The sequence below is a fragment of the Buteo buteo genome, chromosome 1 (genome assembly GCF_964188355.1).
Source record: "Buteo buteo chromosome 1, bButBut1.hap1.1, whole genome shotgun sequence".
Classification (NCBI taxonomy): domain Eukaryota; kingdom Metazoa; phylum Chordata; class Aves; order Accipitriformes; family Accipitridae; genus Buteo; species Buteo buteo.
Genome location: NC_134171.1, coordinates 32,977,592 through 32,996,294, shown reverse-complemented (window position 1 = coordinate 32,996,294; position 18,703 = coordinate 32,977,592). Strand labels below are relative to the sequence as shown.

The following is an 18,703-nucleotide window of genomic DNA, read 5'->3' as shown; positions in this document are numbered from 1 at the left end:
CTTCTCCTAGTAGGATGTAAGTTTCTCCCAATTCAATCTAAGCATCTTTTACATGTCCTAAAACTCCTTCAAGTAATAGGGAATGTGGCATTTGCCTTCATAGTACTCCAAAAATATGTTATTTTCAATGCTATCTCTTTGCCTAAGCAGTTTAAAAGGCCCCTACTAGTGAACGTCTTTTCTGTTTTTAAGTATCTATCTCCAGTGATCCATATTCTCTCTAAAGCTAATCTCAACAGCTGTCATGCACTGCAACTGAATGTATTATCAGGACTATGTATTGCTCCCTACCAGTCCACATCTCATTTTCCCTTCCTCTTTTAATCTGGCCAACTTCAAAGGATGTGAATTAGTATATACACCATGTGAATGATGAGGGTATTCTAGTGTGACACAAAGACAGCTCTAGCACAACTGCACAGAAGACTTCAATCTTGCAATGTAACGATAAAAATCCACTAGTTTCTTTTTAATGACCAACTACTGAAAATCTTTATTCTTGTGACAATATTTCCAGTATTTTCACATCTCTTGAAGTACACACAGTTGAATCATTTGCAGTCAAATTTTATTCTATCATTTTATTAAACGCTGTGGACAAAGAAAAAATAACTTTGCACTTGATAGTCTTCTTTTCCATACTCAAAGATAGATGCTATTAATGACACTACAGTTTAATGTTTGTGTTGAGGTTAAGATGTAGAATGTTCCTTTTAAGTCTCTCCCTGAGACACTGTCTCCCAGGAAATACTCCTGATTTTTAGGCAGACTAACTGAAACTACCATCTTCAAGGTGTTTTAATAGCTATAAATTTGTACAGTAGCTTTTTGAAAGCTGTAAACTTTTAATATGTGCGATAACCTGCAGCAAAGAGTTCCACAGCTGTGTAACGTGTAGAAACATTTGAAAAGTCACCTTCAAATTTAATTTGAATAAATTGAAAATTATTCCCTTTACGCTTCTCTCCATATCAGTCATTATTTAATGCACCTCACTCAAATCAGCCTGTTAACATTCCTTCCACAGAAGCACTTCCATACTTTAGTTTACCCTGTGTCATCTCCTGAGCTCTTTCCAGACTGTATTCAAACAGTGCATGAAACACAGAATTTATGGCATTGAAAGTGTTTTTCTCTCCTAATAATTCTAAACTTTATTTGCTCTTTTGTCCACTGAGTATTTAGAGATTGTTATGATTATGCTATTCTAACCAACAGACCTTACTCCTGAATAGAAACAGTCTGCTGAGAGCCAATCATTTTACAGGCTTTTTACTTTTATAGGGAAAATGTATGATCTGCTTTTTCATTCACATCACTTTACAGTTGTTACCAATACAGCAATAAAATGGCAGGTAACACTCTTGCACAGTTCCGCACAGAACTCCACCTATACTTCTTTGCAGCTGGCCCTTCTCTTTACCCTTCCAAATAACTTAAGGCCAACAGCAAACTGTCAAGCTCTTGGAAAGGGATGAACAGTAAATAGCGATGGTCATAACATAAACCCCTGTGAAACAGCACTGATTTCCTTTCACCTTGAAAAGTGATAATTTACACCTATCAGTTCCTTACTCATTCATAAGAAGAACTTATTAGACCTCATTCTGTAATTTCTTCAAACCTATTTGATGACAAAACTTCTGTCAGTTCAAGTGGACTGATAGCAGTAGCACTCTCATTCCTGTTGATGCCTTCAAGAAACTTCAGTAGATACGTGAGGCAAGAGATAAGGCAACTAAGAACAACAAAGTCGATATGAGACAAAATTTAGTCCTCATTCTGTAAGATGAATACTATAGCCTGACCTTTCATGTATTATAAAATATATATATTATCAGCTATGTAGCTTGCTAAAATCAGTAATACTCTCACACTGTTTTCCACTGGCAGAGTTCTTAGCACAACATCCAAAGTTGATCTAAAGGCCATCATATGAATTCATTTGGAGTCTTATTGTCAAAAACAATGTGTTTCTTATCTCCCTGTTGAGTGATGCTAACAGGGAAACAAAAATACAGACTACCTTTTGTGATACTAACAAAAAAAGGTCTAGCTTTCAGCAGAGACATGATTTTGCCTACATAGAATTCTCCAGACACTTAGCATATTTGATGATTATTGAATTTTAATTTAAATTTTAATTTTTAATTGGATTTAATTTTTAATTATTAGATATTAAGGGCTATTTTCATACATCTGAAACACTTGAGATTGCTGGTAAAACCCTAAGCCCTGACATACTTGTCAATCTTTATTTGCTATCCTGTATATTAGAAGATCAGGGATGAGAATTTAACTCAAGTAAAACACAAATATTACTTCAGAATACCTAAACGCAGTAATGATTCAAAGACTAGCTAAATCTGGTAGTGGACATAACACATAATTCTTGCAGAACTGATATTGAATAACTGAGTTAATTGACATATGCTAACAATGACCTACAAGTCAATGCAAATAAAAATAAATCCTCTATAGCTCTCTACAGTCAGCCCTTGACTAATTTCAGTGTAAATGTTAACAAATTTGAAGTGGGACACACGTAAAAGTTTAGCACAATTGTATTATCATGCAAAATTTGCACAATACTTTTGAATGCGTTGAGATTTTGTGCATTAGCTAGTCCATAGAAAAAAATTACACTGTATAAGAAATAAAAGTAACAAGCCTATAAACAGCAGTTCAAACCAATTCACATAGTCAGCAGTTAAAACAGAGGGCTTGAATGCCTTATCAAAAAAAGCGTAAAAATTCATACTATGGTGATCATAAATAGCTTGTAATGGTATTTGTATATTATACAGTGTGCTAGGTTTTATTCTGTATGTTTACGTTCCAGTGCTAAACTTTGAAGTTCCAACTGGCTGACAATTCAACACACATCCCAGAAAGCAATGCATATTTAATGTCAATTTCCTAAAAAGGAGGTTATAAATATGTTTGAAAATCACTTTTTTTCCAGAAAATGCTCATAAAAATCTCTGAAAGAGACCAGAGTGGAATTTCATACTCTATCAAGACTAACAAAAACATTCAGAATTCAGTTTAAAAGTCTGACATATTTATCATTATACTAATATCTAAACTGCATTAAAAACTGCATTTCAGTACATGCAATGAGAAATTGTCTACACTATAAAAACACTGATAATAGCGTTATCTCTTCTGTTCCAGCGAATATAACCTCAAAGAGGAAGCTTCCTCTATTGACAATTCAAAGCCTTCTTGAGTATTCACATTATGACTCTGACACTTGCATGACTGATAAGAGACAAAGTCAGAAAAAGTTTGAAGGTTACTCTTTTGTCTCGCTTGAAACTGGTATTTTTAATACTGTCTAGCAACCTTTTTCTTGCAGTGTCTCTGTTGAGAAATGCACTATTTTTGGGTAGATATTAAAATGCAACTTCTGTATGTTCGAAAGTGTTCTATTCCCTTTTTTTTTAGCTTGCTAAATTAAAATAAAATTGTCAGGAATAATAGAACTGACCTTTAAAATGAAAAGAGGAAACATTAAAATTAGGAAATATATACATACACACACACCAACATATTTTTAGTTCTGTTAAAAGACTGAGCTTTTTAAAATGTTTCTGTCTAGGTTCTAAATATCAACTTGAATATGTATTTTTACTAAAATTTCAAAAGGGTTATAGAGAATTATACAGATATTAAAGGACTGGATATTGTGTTTGAAAATCATAAATAAGAGGATATAAAAATATTTGTATAGCATGACCTGTTAAATACAGGAAAATCATAGCATATTAAAATAGGAAATAATCTTCATAGCATCTTAAAAATAAATATATGACAAAAGGGGCCAGGATTCACCCACTTTAATACTTAAAAATATGATAGAAAATCCACACTGAAATGTTTGTTATGTACAAAGGACACAGTATATTTTAAAATTATTATTACACATTAATAGCATTTAGGTATTTAGTTACTTTTATAATTTCTCAGTTGAGAAAATCTTGATTTGATAATTAAACAAAAATTGTATCAACCTTTTCTCTGTAAGACCTAAAGTAAGTCAAGATGTAAAACTGAAGAATTCATTAAAATGTTTGTGAATTTCTGTTAGCTATTAATTATATACAGACCCCTCCTATAACACATTAGTTAGAATCTCATCTCAACACCAAAATTGTTTTACAAATTTGGAATGAAAAAAGCAGTTTACCCTTTGGTAGTCATATTTTCTAAACATTCATTCAAAGAGGCACTGTCAATAGAAAATGGCAAGACTGAAGAGGAAAGACCTTCAACTTAAGTAGACTCCTCAGAAAATATATTTTCTCACCTGACATACACTCTAGCAAAGCCTTAAAAGTATAAAAGCAAAGCAGGCAGCAAAGCATTTAAGTCAAGATCCTGAGGAACCTACTGAGGTTTGGTCTTTTCAAGAAAGAGAGGAAAGACCAGCACTGAGCTACTAAGATAAAAACAGACATGACCCAAAGCTCTATATAGCTGTCATTCATATATATATATATATATATATATATATATTTTAGCAGGAAATAGATATACATTCATTTGACAATCCATTACCAGAATATATCTGGTAAAACACAAGACACACCTTCTCCTAGGAACAGCAGTATCAGATAAAATCTGTGATTTGAAATGTCTTCATGGAAGGAGAGCCTCCTGCTCAACATTACCCTTCATATCAGAACAAATTTCAAAATTTGACTGGAAGAATACCACCAGTACTGATGCAAAGATGCTTATGTTAAGCTGCTGAGGACTCAAGGGCTATGTTTATATTAGCAAATAGTGCATATTAATTCTCCAAACCCAATATCCATACTACACACATCTCAAGTGGTTCTACTTCACACTAACTCCTCTTTGGTCCAATGGACTGAACAAACCAGTAGCAGCTGGGAGTGTACTGGCTGAACTCCTGGAGTCCACCTTCTGACTTCATTTCATCCAGAAGGATCATAGTTCATGTGCCCTGTGTAACGTGAATTGAAGTATAGAAGGTGGGAATGAAAGTAGCATGGGCTTCAAAAGAGCACTCCTTATCTGAACTAAGCACTGGTGTGGATGAACTCACAGGAAAATGGAAATTAAAAGATAAGCTGAGCTCCTCCAGGCTTTGGAGGAGGAGAACAAGGTCAGGAGGTAACTCAGACCCCACTGGCAGAGAACAATATTACAGAGTTGAAGAACTGAAAAGCATTCAGAAACAGAACTCCTTGTGGTAGACTGGGACTAATTTTCTAGACAGAATTGAAACAGATACTACTAACAGCAGACCTTAGTGATCAGTATGCGACACCTGGCAGATTCCATCCTTAGTTACTCACTAGTTCAACAAGAAGCAGTAATATTTTAGGTGCATTTTTCACAGAAAAAGGGCATTGTAAAGACACAGGAAGTCTAAAATAATTTCAGATAAAGTGACCTGAGTTGATTCAATGAGTACCAGAGTAAATTAAACTGAAAGATTAATAGTAACACATTTAAAACTTTCAATTTAAGTTTTTACATTTCAAAAGAGTTCGACTGAAAAGAAAAATTAATGAGGGAAGTCATCTACACTAGAAAAATTTGGTGAATTTAATGAGTCAGAGACTAACAGTTTAAGTTTCTTAAGCTATCTTGAATCTGTACCCCACACATCTTAAAAATAAATAAATAAATAAGTGACCTTTCAGGGAAGGATTCCAGACCTTACTGATTAATAATCCCAAATGGAATACAGTGAACAATCAGAGCTTAGAAAGAATGGAAAGAGACTGAGTAGCAAATACATTTCCCTCTTAAAAGGTCAAGCAGCTTAGTGATAAAATGAAAGTTGTCAGGAGTTAAGCTGAGGTGGCCCTGCAAATGAAATGAAAACAGATAGTTCATATTTCAGCCATTAAAATAGAGAACAAGCAAAGAAGTTAATACACAGTAAAGTGTGATAATGACCCAATTTCTGAATTCTGTTTTCAGCAACGGTTACAATGAATAAAAGGGATACACAGGTCCACAGCTGACAGAATGTATCTGTACCACATAAAAAGTTGAAGGAAAACTCAAAAAGCAGAATTCCAAAACTAGTACATAAATCTTAAAGCCTAGTAGCAATTTTATTTTTTTATGTATGTATTCTAGGCAAGTCTATCTGAGTATGTTAGTGTAAATCTATAGAACAGCACACAAAGAAACTAAATGCATTCTGGAAGGAAGTTAGATTTCAATAACATGAAATGCTTCTGAATAAATTTTGAAATAAAGAACAATTAAACGTATGAAGGAACATGAAAAATGAGAGGAAATACAGCACACTTATTCCAAAGAGATAGATACCAGATTCATCAGGCACAATCTCTTTTTAAGGTAATTGATCCTCTTGACAAAGAAAATGTGCTACTATTTATCTGGACTTTGGCAGTTCATTCTATAACATGTAAAGCCGGAGAAAAATGGGTTTGGAAGAAACGCTATAAGCAGGTTGAATAACTGGCTCAATGGGAGACAGAATAGGCTGTTTAAAAACACATAAAGGAACTCTAGATCTTGGGACTAATTTATTAAGTTTCAAGTTGATGACTTGAGTGAAAAAAGAGGTACTAATGAATTCAGTTGATGCCAGAAAGGAACCAAAGAAAAAAACACCACTACATTACATGGGAAGAAATGAAGGTTATATACTTCAAAAGTCAGAATGATTTCCACAGATTATGTTCTCATTATCTGAAGAGAACTCAGCTAGAAAAAAAAGTATCCACTATATAAGTACAGGCTGAATATGATTCATTAATGTGATCTACTTATTAAAAAATGAAGTAAAAATCAAGGTACAAAGTATCGTATCTGCAACCCACCCAACAATTAAAACAAGTTTCATTTGAATACAAAAGATGGTACAACAGCACTGTAAAACAAATCTGGGAGCAAAATCTTAATTAAAGGCAAAGATTTTGATAAGATGCCCTTGCCCATGACTGGACAATGTACAAAGGCCCTCCCACTACTGTGTACTCTGTGTACTATGAATTAAGCATTAAAGTTATTTGCTGGATCAGAGCTATATGAAACAGTGTAGATGGTCAAATGTAAAAAAAAAAAACAACAAAAAAAAACCCCAAACAACAAATTAAGGGGCAAAGAAGAAGGAAAAAAACGCTCAAACCAGTATTATGCATTTGGACTGAACTTGTTAACTTGGTAGTATACATATGTTAATAACCCAACCTTGCAATATTCTTTAACTCTCAAAGGGAATAAATTCCACTGAAAAGAGGCTCATTTTAAAGACTTTAAATATATGTATCAGCAGACGTGTACTAGTCACCTATACCAGCAAAATCCAGGATTCTGCGGGAAGATTTTTCTGGTTCGTTTTTCCAGTTGTCCTTTTCTTTTTCAAATTGCTGTTGTGTGTTTACAAATTGCTGTTGTGTGCTATCTATTTTCAAGATTCATTCTACCCCGTGGTATATCTGCTATCTTTTTTGGAAGGTATGTTCTTCAATTTATGCAGAAAATCATCCTGAGTAACAGTGGTTTGAATGTCCCTCTAATCTGTTTCTAGAATTTTTTCCTCACCTTTAAAGAGGCTTGTTTGGAGGGGTTTCAGTTGTTTGTTCTTCAGTAAATGAAGTTTTCCAATATTTTAGTAGGGTTAGGGAAACAGGAAATTAAACGAACAGGAGAAAAAAGCCAGAAGAAATACAAATTAAAGTCTACGTACTGTTTTTATTTTTCCAGTTACTCAAGGTTTGCAAAATATTTGTAGGCCTGAATTTAATATAGTGTTTTTAAGGGATGAGAGGGATACAGTGGAAAGATCACATTGGCAAACACACTATGGTCCCTCTGTAAGCACTACCTAAAGTGGCATATACATTCACATCATATCCTTGTGGTTCTGAATTTTCCAGAGATAATTAATAATAGTACAAGTGATCAATTATTGGGATATTAAATTGCTAACAGCATGAATTTAATTCAATATGGTTCTTAAATCGATTCTTAAAATCCATTCTTAAACTGTGCAGCTGATCCAATGCTTGCATTACTTCCACTTACTGTAACATACTTCTAGTTAAATGCACGTTCAGGTGAAGAAGGTAACATTGACAAAACTCTCCCCAATTCTTTAGTGCCACACAAAAGGGCTGTGAGAACTACTATGCCCAAATATTTCTGCGCATTTCCAGAGCTCAATTTTAAAGTTTTCTTTTTACACAGAAAGCATTTTAATGGCAGTATACCTACTTGTGTTCTAAAGACAATCTATGTCTTTATTTTCCCCATTTCCAGCATTAATAACTTCTTAAATGACAGCACGGGACAAGATCAGATGGTGTTTGTTCAATCATTATACCATTCATTGAAGTGTTCTCTGTTTATAGGCAAATAAAACAACAATAATTCCAAAATCAATTTTCAGTTTAGTTCTATGACTGGTATTTAGCCACAGAGAAGACTATAAAACACCACCTTCCTTTATCTGACAGCAATTACTCAGTCTGATTAATATGAACTACAGAATTATGGATGTACAAAAGGCACATGAACATTTTTTTGTTTGGAATGTTTTTTAGAACAGTGATTATTAAAAAAAAAGAAAACATAGACCAAATTCTTCTTTCATTTCATTGACCCATATTAGAAGTGTGAAGGGCTGGTAAATGCAGACAACTTCCCTCTTCTAAACGGTAATGCTATTTTCTCTTAACATAGAGCATTCTGCTATGCTAAGTGACCTCAGGACCTGTGAACATGAAGGAGGTTATTTCATGTTTTTGTTTATTGCTCAAAACCTAGATTTGCAAGATGTTCTGTGGATAACTCTTTTTAATTTGCTCTGTACCTAAAGTTAAAGTGCTCCAGCCTTTAACAGCTTTCATATAAATATTAGTGACAGACTTTTAAGCGCAACAGTGAAAAATGTCTCCTCTCTTCAGTTCAAACATGTACAAAAGAACTACAGTCTATTTCTAATAACATGGAAGCTTAATTCTTTAAGTACTGAATATTAAGAAAATGTGATGTACATGAAATCTGCTCCTCAACCCACTTCTGTGCAACATATTAGATTGATGCAAAATGCTTTTGAAACATTTAAAGAGCAGATCAATCTCAGTTGTGTATGTTATGCATAAGTAAACTCTAAGAAGGGCTCTAGACCACCTTTTCTAACCAATACCTGTGGCAGTTCTGCAATGGCTTTTTAAGTGGCAGACAGGAGTGTGCTTGTCTAAAGGGTAGTGCAAAATGAAAATAATTCTTTGTTTAAAAGCTTGTGCAAAACCCACTCTTCTTGTGAACCTGTTTCTCAACAATGTGGACATAAAGAGAGTTCGAATCCTGACCAGCAATCAGGGTAGAAGTTAAATTCTCTCCTCATCATCCTCCAAGGATGACAGATGGAGCAGCTGGAAAATAGCAATTCCCTTTCAAATATTTTCAGTGACTTTTTTGATAAAGATTCCTTTCCACTTACATAGCCACAGCAAGACAATCGACTTAGCAATGTCTGCTTCTACATATAAGCATTGATAATGTAACAGCCACGTAAGCTACCCTTATGAGAAAAATCTAATTGAACTAATATAAAAATAATTAAATAATTTGAACTTTTCACCAGAATCCTAAATTAAAAGACTATAGTTCACATATTAGAGTATATTTTAGAGAATCCCAATAGTTTAACTTGAATTTGTCCTTTGGACATAACAGAACAGCAGAAAGCTTTAATATTAATAATACATGTTGTATGACATTTCTGATGACATAAGCATTATCGATTCATTGAGCATAATCTTCCAACAATTTTGAAATAGCTTTTTATATTTTCAAGATATATTGTAATGAGAAGTATTGAGAAGATGAACGTATATACATACATTCCAATTCTTTTATAATTACAGCCATTGTAATAAAAAGTAGTACAATACCAACCAATGAACATTAGACAAATAAACTGTATAAATTAATCTGAGAAATGCAAAAAAATCAGGAAACAAGGTCCTTCACTTCTTTAAAGATTCTCATTGTTTATTCTAAAGCTAGACCAAATTAATTTCTGCTACTAAAGCATTAATGTGTTGAAAGAAAAATGAATACATACATGTTCCTTGGATACAATTTTTTTGAATAGGTCTACTGTTATAAAAATCAGTGGTAATTTTACCACTGACCTGGGGAAAAAAAACCAAACAAACAAACCAAAACCCAAACAACACCCCCCCCAAACCAAACAAAAACCTGCCAACCCAGTAGTCAACCCTTGCCTTTACGAGAGCACCTACTCTCACAATTATGCCCATATATATAACCTTCCCAGGTAACAGTTTATTCTATTTTAATTTTAGTATAGGAATAGGTTTTGCCCATCTGAGCACACTATCTGAAGCCAAAACCGGTTCCTCAGTTACCTGGGTTCAGACTCTGTTGAATTCTTACGTAAGTATGCTGCTTGGCAGTGGGGACCGCCCCCCGCCCAAGAATAGGGCACTTCTAAGTCTCAAAATGAAAGGTACAAAGAACAGTAGTGGTAACATCATTAACCTTGTGAATGCTTATCATGCTTCAAAAGAATATGTAAGGAAAAATAATGAAAACAGGTATGTGTGCCTGTCTCTCACTGTATTATCTACAAGATCTGTGTCTCAACATATATAAAGAAATAAAACCAGAAATTATTATGAATTATTCAAAGAACAGAAAAACAAACAAAAATAGATATCCTGCCATTTAATGTCCAGGAACTCTGAGAAATATTTGATATCTAAAAGGTGGGATGTATAATATTACCCTACTGTTTTTTAGAGGCTCGAAGAACAACCTGCATGTACAATAAAACCTTTTAGTTTACATTTCAATTTAGTCCTTATGTCTTGTATTGTTTCTTCTTCCAGGAACAGCCAGTAAACATGAAAACTTAGCCAAAGAAAGGAATCAATTGTTGGTGCCAGAGCTAGGCAAAAAACAATGTCAGAATAATTTTTGTTTCCATGAAAACATACAAAAAGCATTTTATATTGCTCAAAATATCAAGTAGCAAATAACTGTTGCCTTGTAGATTTTAAAAAAAGTATCAAAAGTTCCTTTTGTTTAATAAAAAATAACGACCATAAAAAAGAATAACCACAATAAAAGGGTATCTCTCTGAACCGGAGATTATGGGTGAATTAGTCCATGAAGGACTGCCTGAAGTACACTGCTTCATTTACATTAACACACTCAAATGCATGTTCCTTCTCTTGACATTGTTCACAGGCATAAGAGAAATCTAATCTGTTACATTGAAATGACAGCATTAGAGCTTACTAGCAAAACTATTTGGAGAGGCAAGAGCTCTCCAATGGAAAAAATGCACCAGGTCTATAACTCTAGAAGGTTCTGCAGGATAGAGAATATTTTGATACTTGTTTAGTAACTCACAAGACAATTCCCAAATGCTAAAATTTTACTTCAGCAGAAGGAACACCTGCACCTTTGTACTACAGATTATCTTTCTGCAGGGAAGATGAAAGATTCACAACATAATCCATCTGAAGTAGTGAAAGACTGTGTTGTGCAATAGGGAAAATAGGGTAGAGTTCTTTCCTCTCTTCTCCCTTCCCCAATCTCTCAATATTGTTCAAAACTTGTAAGATTTCAGAAGAAAACAGACATGCTTAAGTAGTTTAATAGCTACAGGAAGAAGGTCTGCACAGCTCTATTCAGAGAACAAAATCTATACAGAGAAAAATCTCTCTGACTACTCCAGGCTTAATGTTTTCTCATTTCCAGTGAGGATATTGTAGTGATATCTTAAGACCGCTAGTGCCACTTAAGCAAAAAAGTATGCTGTCAGGAGCTCTGAAAAGGTGTACTGCTAGGCTAAGTCTAATTTTATTAAAGTCAGTGTTAAATTCTATTTAAGAACTCAGCTAAATCAGCTTTTACTGAAGAGAAGGATAAAATTTACCTTGACTGTTCCTGAGAGAAATAAAAAAAAAAGGATAAAAATAAATTAAAAGGTAAAATTAAAAGAATGATGTGGATGCTCAAACACTGGAACAGGCTGGGGAATCTCTAGCCATGGAGACATTCAAAATTCTCTTAAACAAAGTCCTGAGCAACCTGATCAGCTTTGAACAAGCAGCTGGACTAGATGATCTTCAGAGGTACCTTCCAATCAAAATTATTCTATTAGAGAAGGCTCTTACCTTTTAACATCTACACAACCAGTAAAGTCTAGGAAGACAGAAAAACTAGATTCCTTCTTGGTGCTCAAGCTAGGTTTAAGAAAATGGCTTTTTTTTCTACTAGTAACAGAACAACACGAACAGGTTTTTCCCTTGTGTCATTCTGTTTTTCTGTCTTAACATACATTTTTCTGTATTGCATTATGATTCTATCTTCAGATACTTCATAACTTTGTATATTCGAGGTCTCCCTGACTTCTGACATAAAAAGAGCTGTTCTGTACAAAACAGTTGTTCTTTCAAATGAAACTGAATTGTTTCTAGGAGCCCATCCACACTTAACAAAAGGTGGCGAGGAGGACTGTTTGTTAGTTGAAAGTGGTATAAGTCAATTAAAATTGGATTTCTGTTGTGACAAGCAGCAACTAAAATCTAGCGCTTTTTTTTATTTTATTGGATTTTATCATGACAGACTACTTGCTGCCTGATTACTTGTCTAAAATTCAGTTTTACTTGATGGGAACATGTTCCACCTTTACTCAGCCAAGACTACAGTACTTGCAAAACAATGGTACTATGTTGCCTTTTACAGCATATATGTTTCAAGAATTGACCATTTGAAGAATCTAGAGGTTCTAATGCCTCATCTCAGCAACCCTTCTGTCATGACCATTTTCCTACCTCCTTTGCTTCCCACAACAAAAAAGGGTACAAAATAATGCATAAGGCTTCCCTTTTCTAATATCAAGGTAGAAACGTGTTATACAGAAAGTTATTGAAATGCCAGCTACAATCACCCTTGCAATCTCAAAAATTAGGACAGATAGCTTACAGAGGTTAATAGTTTTCCCAACACTAGTTGAGATATGGGTGTTGCCCATTTGTTAATGTGCTGATCTGTTAACAGAACTAAGATTGTTTTATACTAGTTCTACATGTTACACTGCCAATTGTTAAGTTTTTTGACTAAATCAAGATAGAAGTTTAAATTAAAGGCTTGAGAAACCCTTTACTAGTTGCAGCTTCTGAGTAGACTCACTGCTTTGATAACCACAGGAAAGCTATTTCATTAAATAACATAACATAAATAACCTACTTCTTGCTTCTATCAAGCATATTAACAGAAATAATTGACTATTCCAATAAAATATTAAGAAGTATTTTCAATAGCACTATGGTTGTGATTACTGTTGACAGATGCACCAAAATATTGCTGAGGTAAAAGTGATGTAAATCTGGATATTTTATGTTAGATACTGATATAATAACCTGTATTAACTTTTTTTTGTCCAAAAGCAAATATATAATAATATATCACACAGTAAAGTGACATTTGTATATACTGAAACTGCTACCAAGCAACGTGGCCACTTTCAGAGAAGTCAGGCATTACAAATACAATCTTGGCAAACTGTACTTTAAACATGCTTCCAGATAGATAGAAGGCAAAAGGACAATGTATTTACTGTGACTTACTGAGCTTGAAAGGGAGAGTTATTCTTTAAAACTGTTCCAAGAAACAGCTCCATTTATTTTAATTAGACTCATATGAAAAAGTCATGTCAGAAAACACACAATATACTTTAATAAATGACATTTTGCCCTCCTTAGCAGTAGAGGACTAATGTGAATTAAGAATCTTGATATTCTAAGTATAAATCTTTCACACAGAGTACCTTTATTTTGCATTGGCAAATGCAAAAATGATACTAGAACTCAAATATATTTTTCATTTAACTTCAGAAACATACAGATTACCACATACCCATATCAGCAAGACCATTTGAAAAGTGGTATTTTAGAGACTGTTCCTGAATAAAGATTGGGGGTTATAAAACTCTGAAAGGCAAGTACAAAAATAAATAAATAAAAAAGCTAAATAAACTCCATAACTGAACAAATATTTATATTTGATCTGATATTTCAAGGGGTCTACCTAAAAGATCTGTGAAACAGATATAAATTGCTTCCTAAGGACATAATTTGTGTTATGCTTAAGCAATTTTAACAAGCTTTTAAAATATAAGACATGTAAAAAAAAAATCCAATTAATATAGTGGCAAATAATACCATTATCCATTTCACAAAGCATCAGCTTATGTAGGAAAGCCATCTAATATCTGACAATAAAAATATTGTATTTTTCTCTTCACACAAAAACTTTTCCGACTTCTAATAATTTCTTCTCAGAGAAGGAAATAAAATTATGAGCTTTGGAAATCATCTTAATTCAGTATTTTAGATCAAGCTTGTCCTTTGCCTGTTCTCACTTATAGCAAACTTTCAACCATTTTAAACATGCAGTGTTGAACATTCTGTACAAAAAAATTGTAGAATTTGTATCCAAATCAAAAAAATGGCTGCTAATCCCTGGATAGACATACATAAATGCTTTCTTAGCCATTGCTGCTATTTGATTAAAAACTGATGAAAATCTAATGAGAATTCTTTGCTATTTGGTCAATTAAATAGCAACAGAACTACCTCTGCAGGAGGCTCAAAAATGTGTAATTGCTTTCTCCATCTCTCTACTTGTCTTACCACCAGCTCTATACAGATCAAGCTCTGAATAAAAATCAGAACTCTCCCAAGACTGTTTATACACAGACACCAATGGGATGTTTAGTTTTCATTCTCAATCCTGGTAAAATAGGTATAGATTCTAGTGTCAGTCAGTAAGGGCCTAATCCTAACAAAATTATTAGGCAAAAGACGAAGAACTCGAGAAATATAACAGAAATAAAGAATATGTCAAGATAGAAGATTAGCACCAGTTTCATCAACCTAAACTAGAACTGAAATATTGAACAATGGTACCGTGTGATTCAGCTTTCTACATAAAAATTGATACTGCTTTCATGTGGACCCAAAAACTGAAATTAGCTGACGGCCATGGGGAATAAAGGAAGTAACTGCAACAATCTCAATAAGAGAGCACATCAACTTCACAGAATAGACCCACACAGAATTACAAAAATATGGTTTAAAAGCTTCATTCAAAGAATACAATCATAGAATTAAAGTAGTTTAGGTAATCAAGCAAAGAATCATAAATGCAGTGCACAAGCCAAAAATTTTAAGAACTGGTAATGTTACTTGTACAAGATACTGGCACTAGTAAGTAGTGCTGTTCAAGCAAAGCAAACAAATGACTTCTCATCTTTTGAAAAAATAGGAATTTAAGGAAAAGAAATGAAGTGTCATCTAAAATTATGACAAGAACAAAGCCAGTAACAGGAGATATCTGATGCAAAGAACAGTTTATGAAGACAGAATATTATCACTTTCAAAGTCTGGTGGCATATCAGGCTTGACAGCTAGTACAGAACTGAACCACTAACTCCTATGAAACAAGAAAAGCTAAGAATTAGTAAATCTGAACCTAACAATAAAACAATTAAGCTTGGTGAGCTATTCCATGCCTTCTCTTAGAAACAGAATTTTACACGGTAAGACTGTTCACAAAGTTTCAGAGTATTACATACAAGTAATCGTTGCGCAAAATTGGTATGCAAATTTGGAATTGGTACTAAATCCTAGACATTGGAAAGAAAGTCATGAGTTAAATTTCCTCCAGATGTAAAGACAGCAGTTGCTGATTTAATGCAGAACAGTGTTACAGTGAATTATCATGGTTGAATAAATCTCACAGAAGTGTTAGATAAGCACTTTTATGACTTCAAATTCACAGGAACACAGATAAGTGCTAGAAAAATGAAACACGAAAATGTTCAATAGTGTTATTTGAAAAAAAACCCACAAAGTAAAATAGGTAAAGTTTTACAGACTACTTATTAAGCTTCTAACACTGGTAAAAATCAGAGCTTTAAGTTACAGTTATACTGGTCAGTGATACCTTAAATAAATCAGGAACTTGGTGATCCTGCATTTTTTGATTCTTAGAATCTGACTGTTTTACTTACCGACACAGACACAGCTCCAAGGAGATGAAAGTACTGACATATGAACAAGGAGAGAGGTGAATCAGAGGCACAAAATAACTTACCTGAAGTCATATAATGAAGCAAAACCAAAAAAGAAGGTATGTATGTTGACTAATACAGTAGGTTAGTATCTAGAACTTAAAACCATCTTTACCATTATTTTCATTATTTAGTTTTGTATGCTAACACTCCCAACCTAGCTTTTCAGACACTCAGATAGGATATGAGTTCACACTCTGAAAACTGAGACAAGATGACACAAATTCAGGAACAATTAAAGGGATATTTTTAAATTATTTAATGTAGGATATACTTCAGAAACAGATCTTTAAGAAGAGCAATATGTATAAAACTGGATATAATAAAAACTAATTTGTCACAAACGGTGCTTTTTCTATGCAGTATTTCTCCTTTCTGTCACTCTGTAGGAAAGGCTCATAAATTTAATACTGCAAGGCAGTAATGAAAAACTCTAAATTTTTATAAACACAGTGTTTTACAGAGAATATTTATTACATTATCAATTCTACTTCTGCATAACAAAGTTGACAGATGGAATCATGTCATTTTATGAATTTATGCTACATTCCTGATAAAAAGCAGATCAGTAATCACATTCAAACCATCATTTTTTTGCTACTCCAATTAAGAAGACACAAAGGGAGCTTCGAATAAATTTTTGCTTTAAGACATAAGGCAGTCTCCTTTAACTAGTGATGGTCAAAGCTGAAAATAGCTCAACAGGCCACTAGTTATGAAAAAGCTTCCTGATCACTAAGTTCACTGCCAGTTTCGGGGATTCCATCCCAATAACTTGCCTGAAAAGTGGTAAACAACAAAGAGCGGTAGAAACTAGCCAAGCTCCTCTTTACCTTCACAGTAGGCAAAGAGAGTTTCTCCTGAACTCTGATGAATGTTTGCTAACTTGCGAGCAGGAAGGAGCAAGTAAAAGAATTCCTTCAAAGACAGTGGTAGCAGGATATAACAGTAATTTTGGCAGTATTCAACTAGTGGTAACTTCTTAGTAAAGCTGATAAAGAATTTAAATTGAAGGAGTAAAGAGGTATAGGAAAAAGCATTCCATAAAGTTCCATGGAAGAGTTACAGGCATGATGGAAAATGGTACAAAGCACATGAAAATATTTGCCATTTCCTTTTCTAACTAAAATGCTCAAGAAACAGGAAGATAAGAGGTTACAAACCTCAAAGGTTTGTGTAAATGGAGCCTGAAAAAAAGGAAAAAAAAACAAATTGCTTTTCACTTTGTGAGGAAGTAGGTTTCTGCAAAAAGACACAATATCCATTTATCTTTGAGCAGTGGAAATTGTGTGGTATGGAACATTTTATAACACATTCACTACAGCTGGGAGCCTGATAAAGAGAATTTTTGAAAACATACCCACTCATTTCATTGCTCAAATTAAAGATGGTGGCACTTTCTAAACATCTGAAATTCCAAAACAGACTCTGCTTGCAACTGGAGACTTAAGACGCTGACAGACTGTCATACAGTGCTACAGAACTGCAATTATTTGCAATTGTAGACTCACTATAGGAAGTTACAATCTATATAATATTTCCCCTCAAATTAATATTAAAAGAATCAACTCACCACTTGTCCATTCTGAGGATTTTTATGTGCATATGGGGGTCCACGGATGTGATTCCACATCTGACCAGATGTCATAGCAAATACAACACACTAGAAAAAATAGAGAAACAATATACTAATTTATTTACCCGGAGGAATTGAATAGAAAACCATTCTGCTGGTGATGCTTGTTTTAGATACATAACTGTTTACCTAACCAGATACAGTATCTACCTCTATTTGATTTTTAGGTTAGGGTTTTCAGATGTGTTGATGTCATAAAATTCTTAATGACTTCTGTTAGAAAATTAGTTAGCTCAAGACAGAGATTTTCAAAATCTCACTTGAAATAATCCTGTCTTTATGTGCATTTGAAATTGCCACATTTACACATCTATATCGCAAAAAGCACTCACAGCAGTAGAAAGCATTCATTGCAAATATTCTGCAAACTAGTGTTCAAGGTTTATAAAACCTTTCATGAAATTATTTCTGCCTCTAATCCAATACAAATATTTAGCTTAAATGTTTGCTTTCAGGTGTATGACATGATATATAAAACCATAAGAAAAAAAATACAATTATTAAAAAAAAAGTCTGTCCCATTTTATTAAATTCTCATTGTGTGTCCTATATGACTCTGATTCATTTTAGCTATGACAAATAACAATGATTGGGTTGGTAGAAAAGTGAAATTCCCTATGGAAAGAAGTATGAAGTTAGGTTAGGGATGTATGACAACTGTAAAAACAGACATTCATTCTTGTAGAAGGTCATACTGCAGAATCTACATGACAAACGTCACAGTCATCGCAAGAGTCATCATGACTATCTTAGGAAAATCTAGTATCTTTTGATTACCAAATGAGAAAAACAGAAATGGAAAAGTTGGATCATCTAAGTATGTCTTCTAACTTATCAGTGCAGATAATCCTTACAAAAACTCCAAGATAATTTAAGTACAGTTTTTACATATATATGCTCATTTTTATTGTACATCAATATTCCCA

The 18,703-nt window shown here is 33.6% G+C and overlaps 1 protein-coding gene across 1 annotated transcript in view; it reads right to left on the bottom strand.

Moving 5' to 3' along the window:
* The window catches only part of TUSC3 (tumor suppressor candidate 3), a 135,329-nt gene that overhangs the window by 42,341 nt on the left and 74,285 nt on the right, over positions 1–18,703 (bottom strand). Inside the window, exon 6 of the mRNA XM_075041536.1 lies at positions 17,715–17,804. Within this exon, the coding sequence (XP_074897637.1) occupies positions 17,715–17,804 (90 nt within the window). The remainder of the gene's footprint in view (positions 1–17,714; positions 17,805–18,703) is intronic.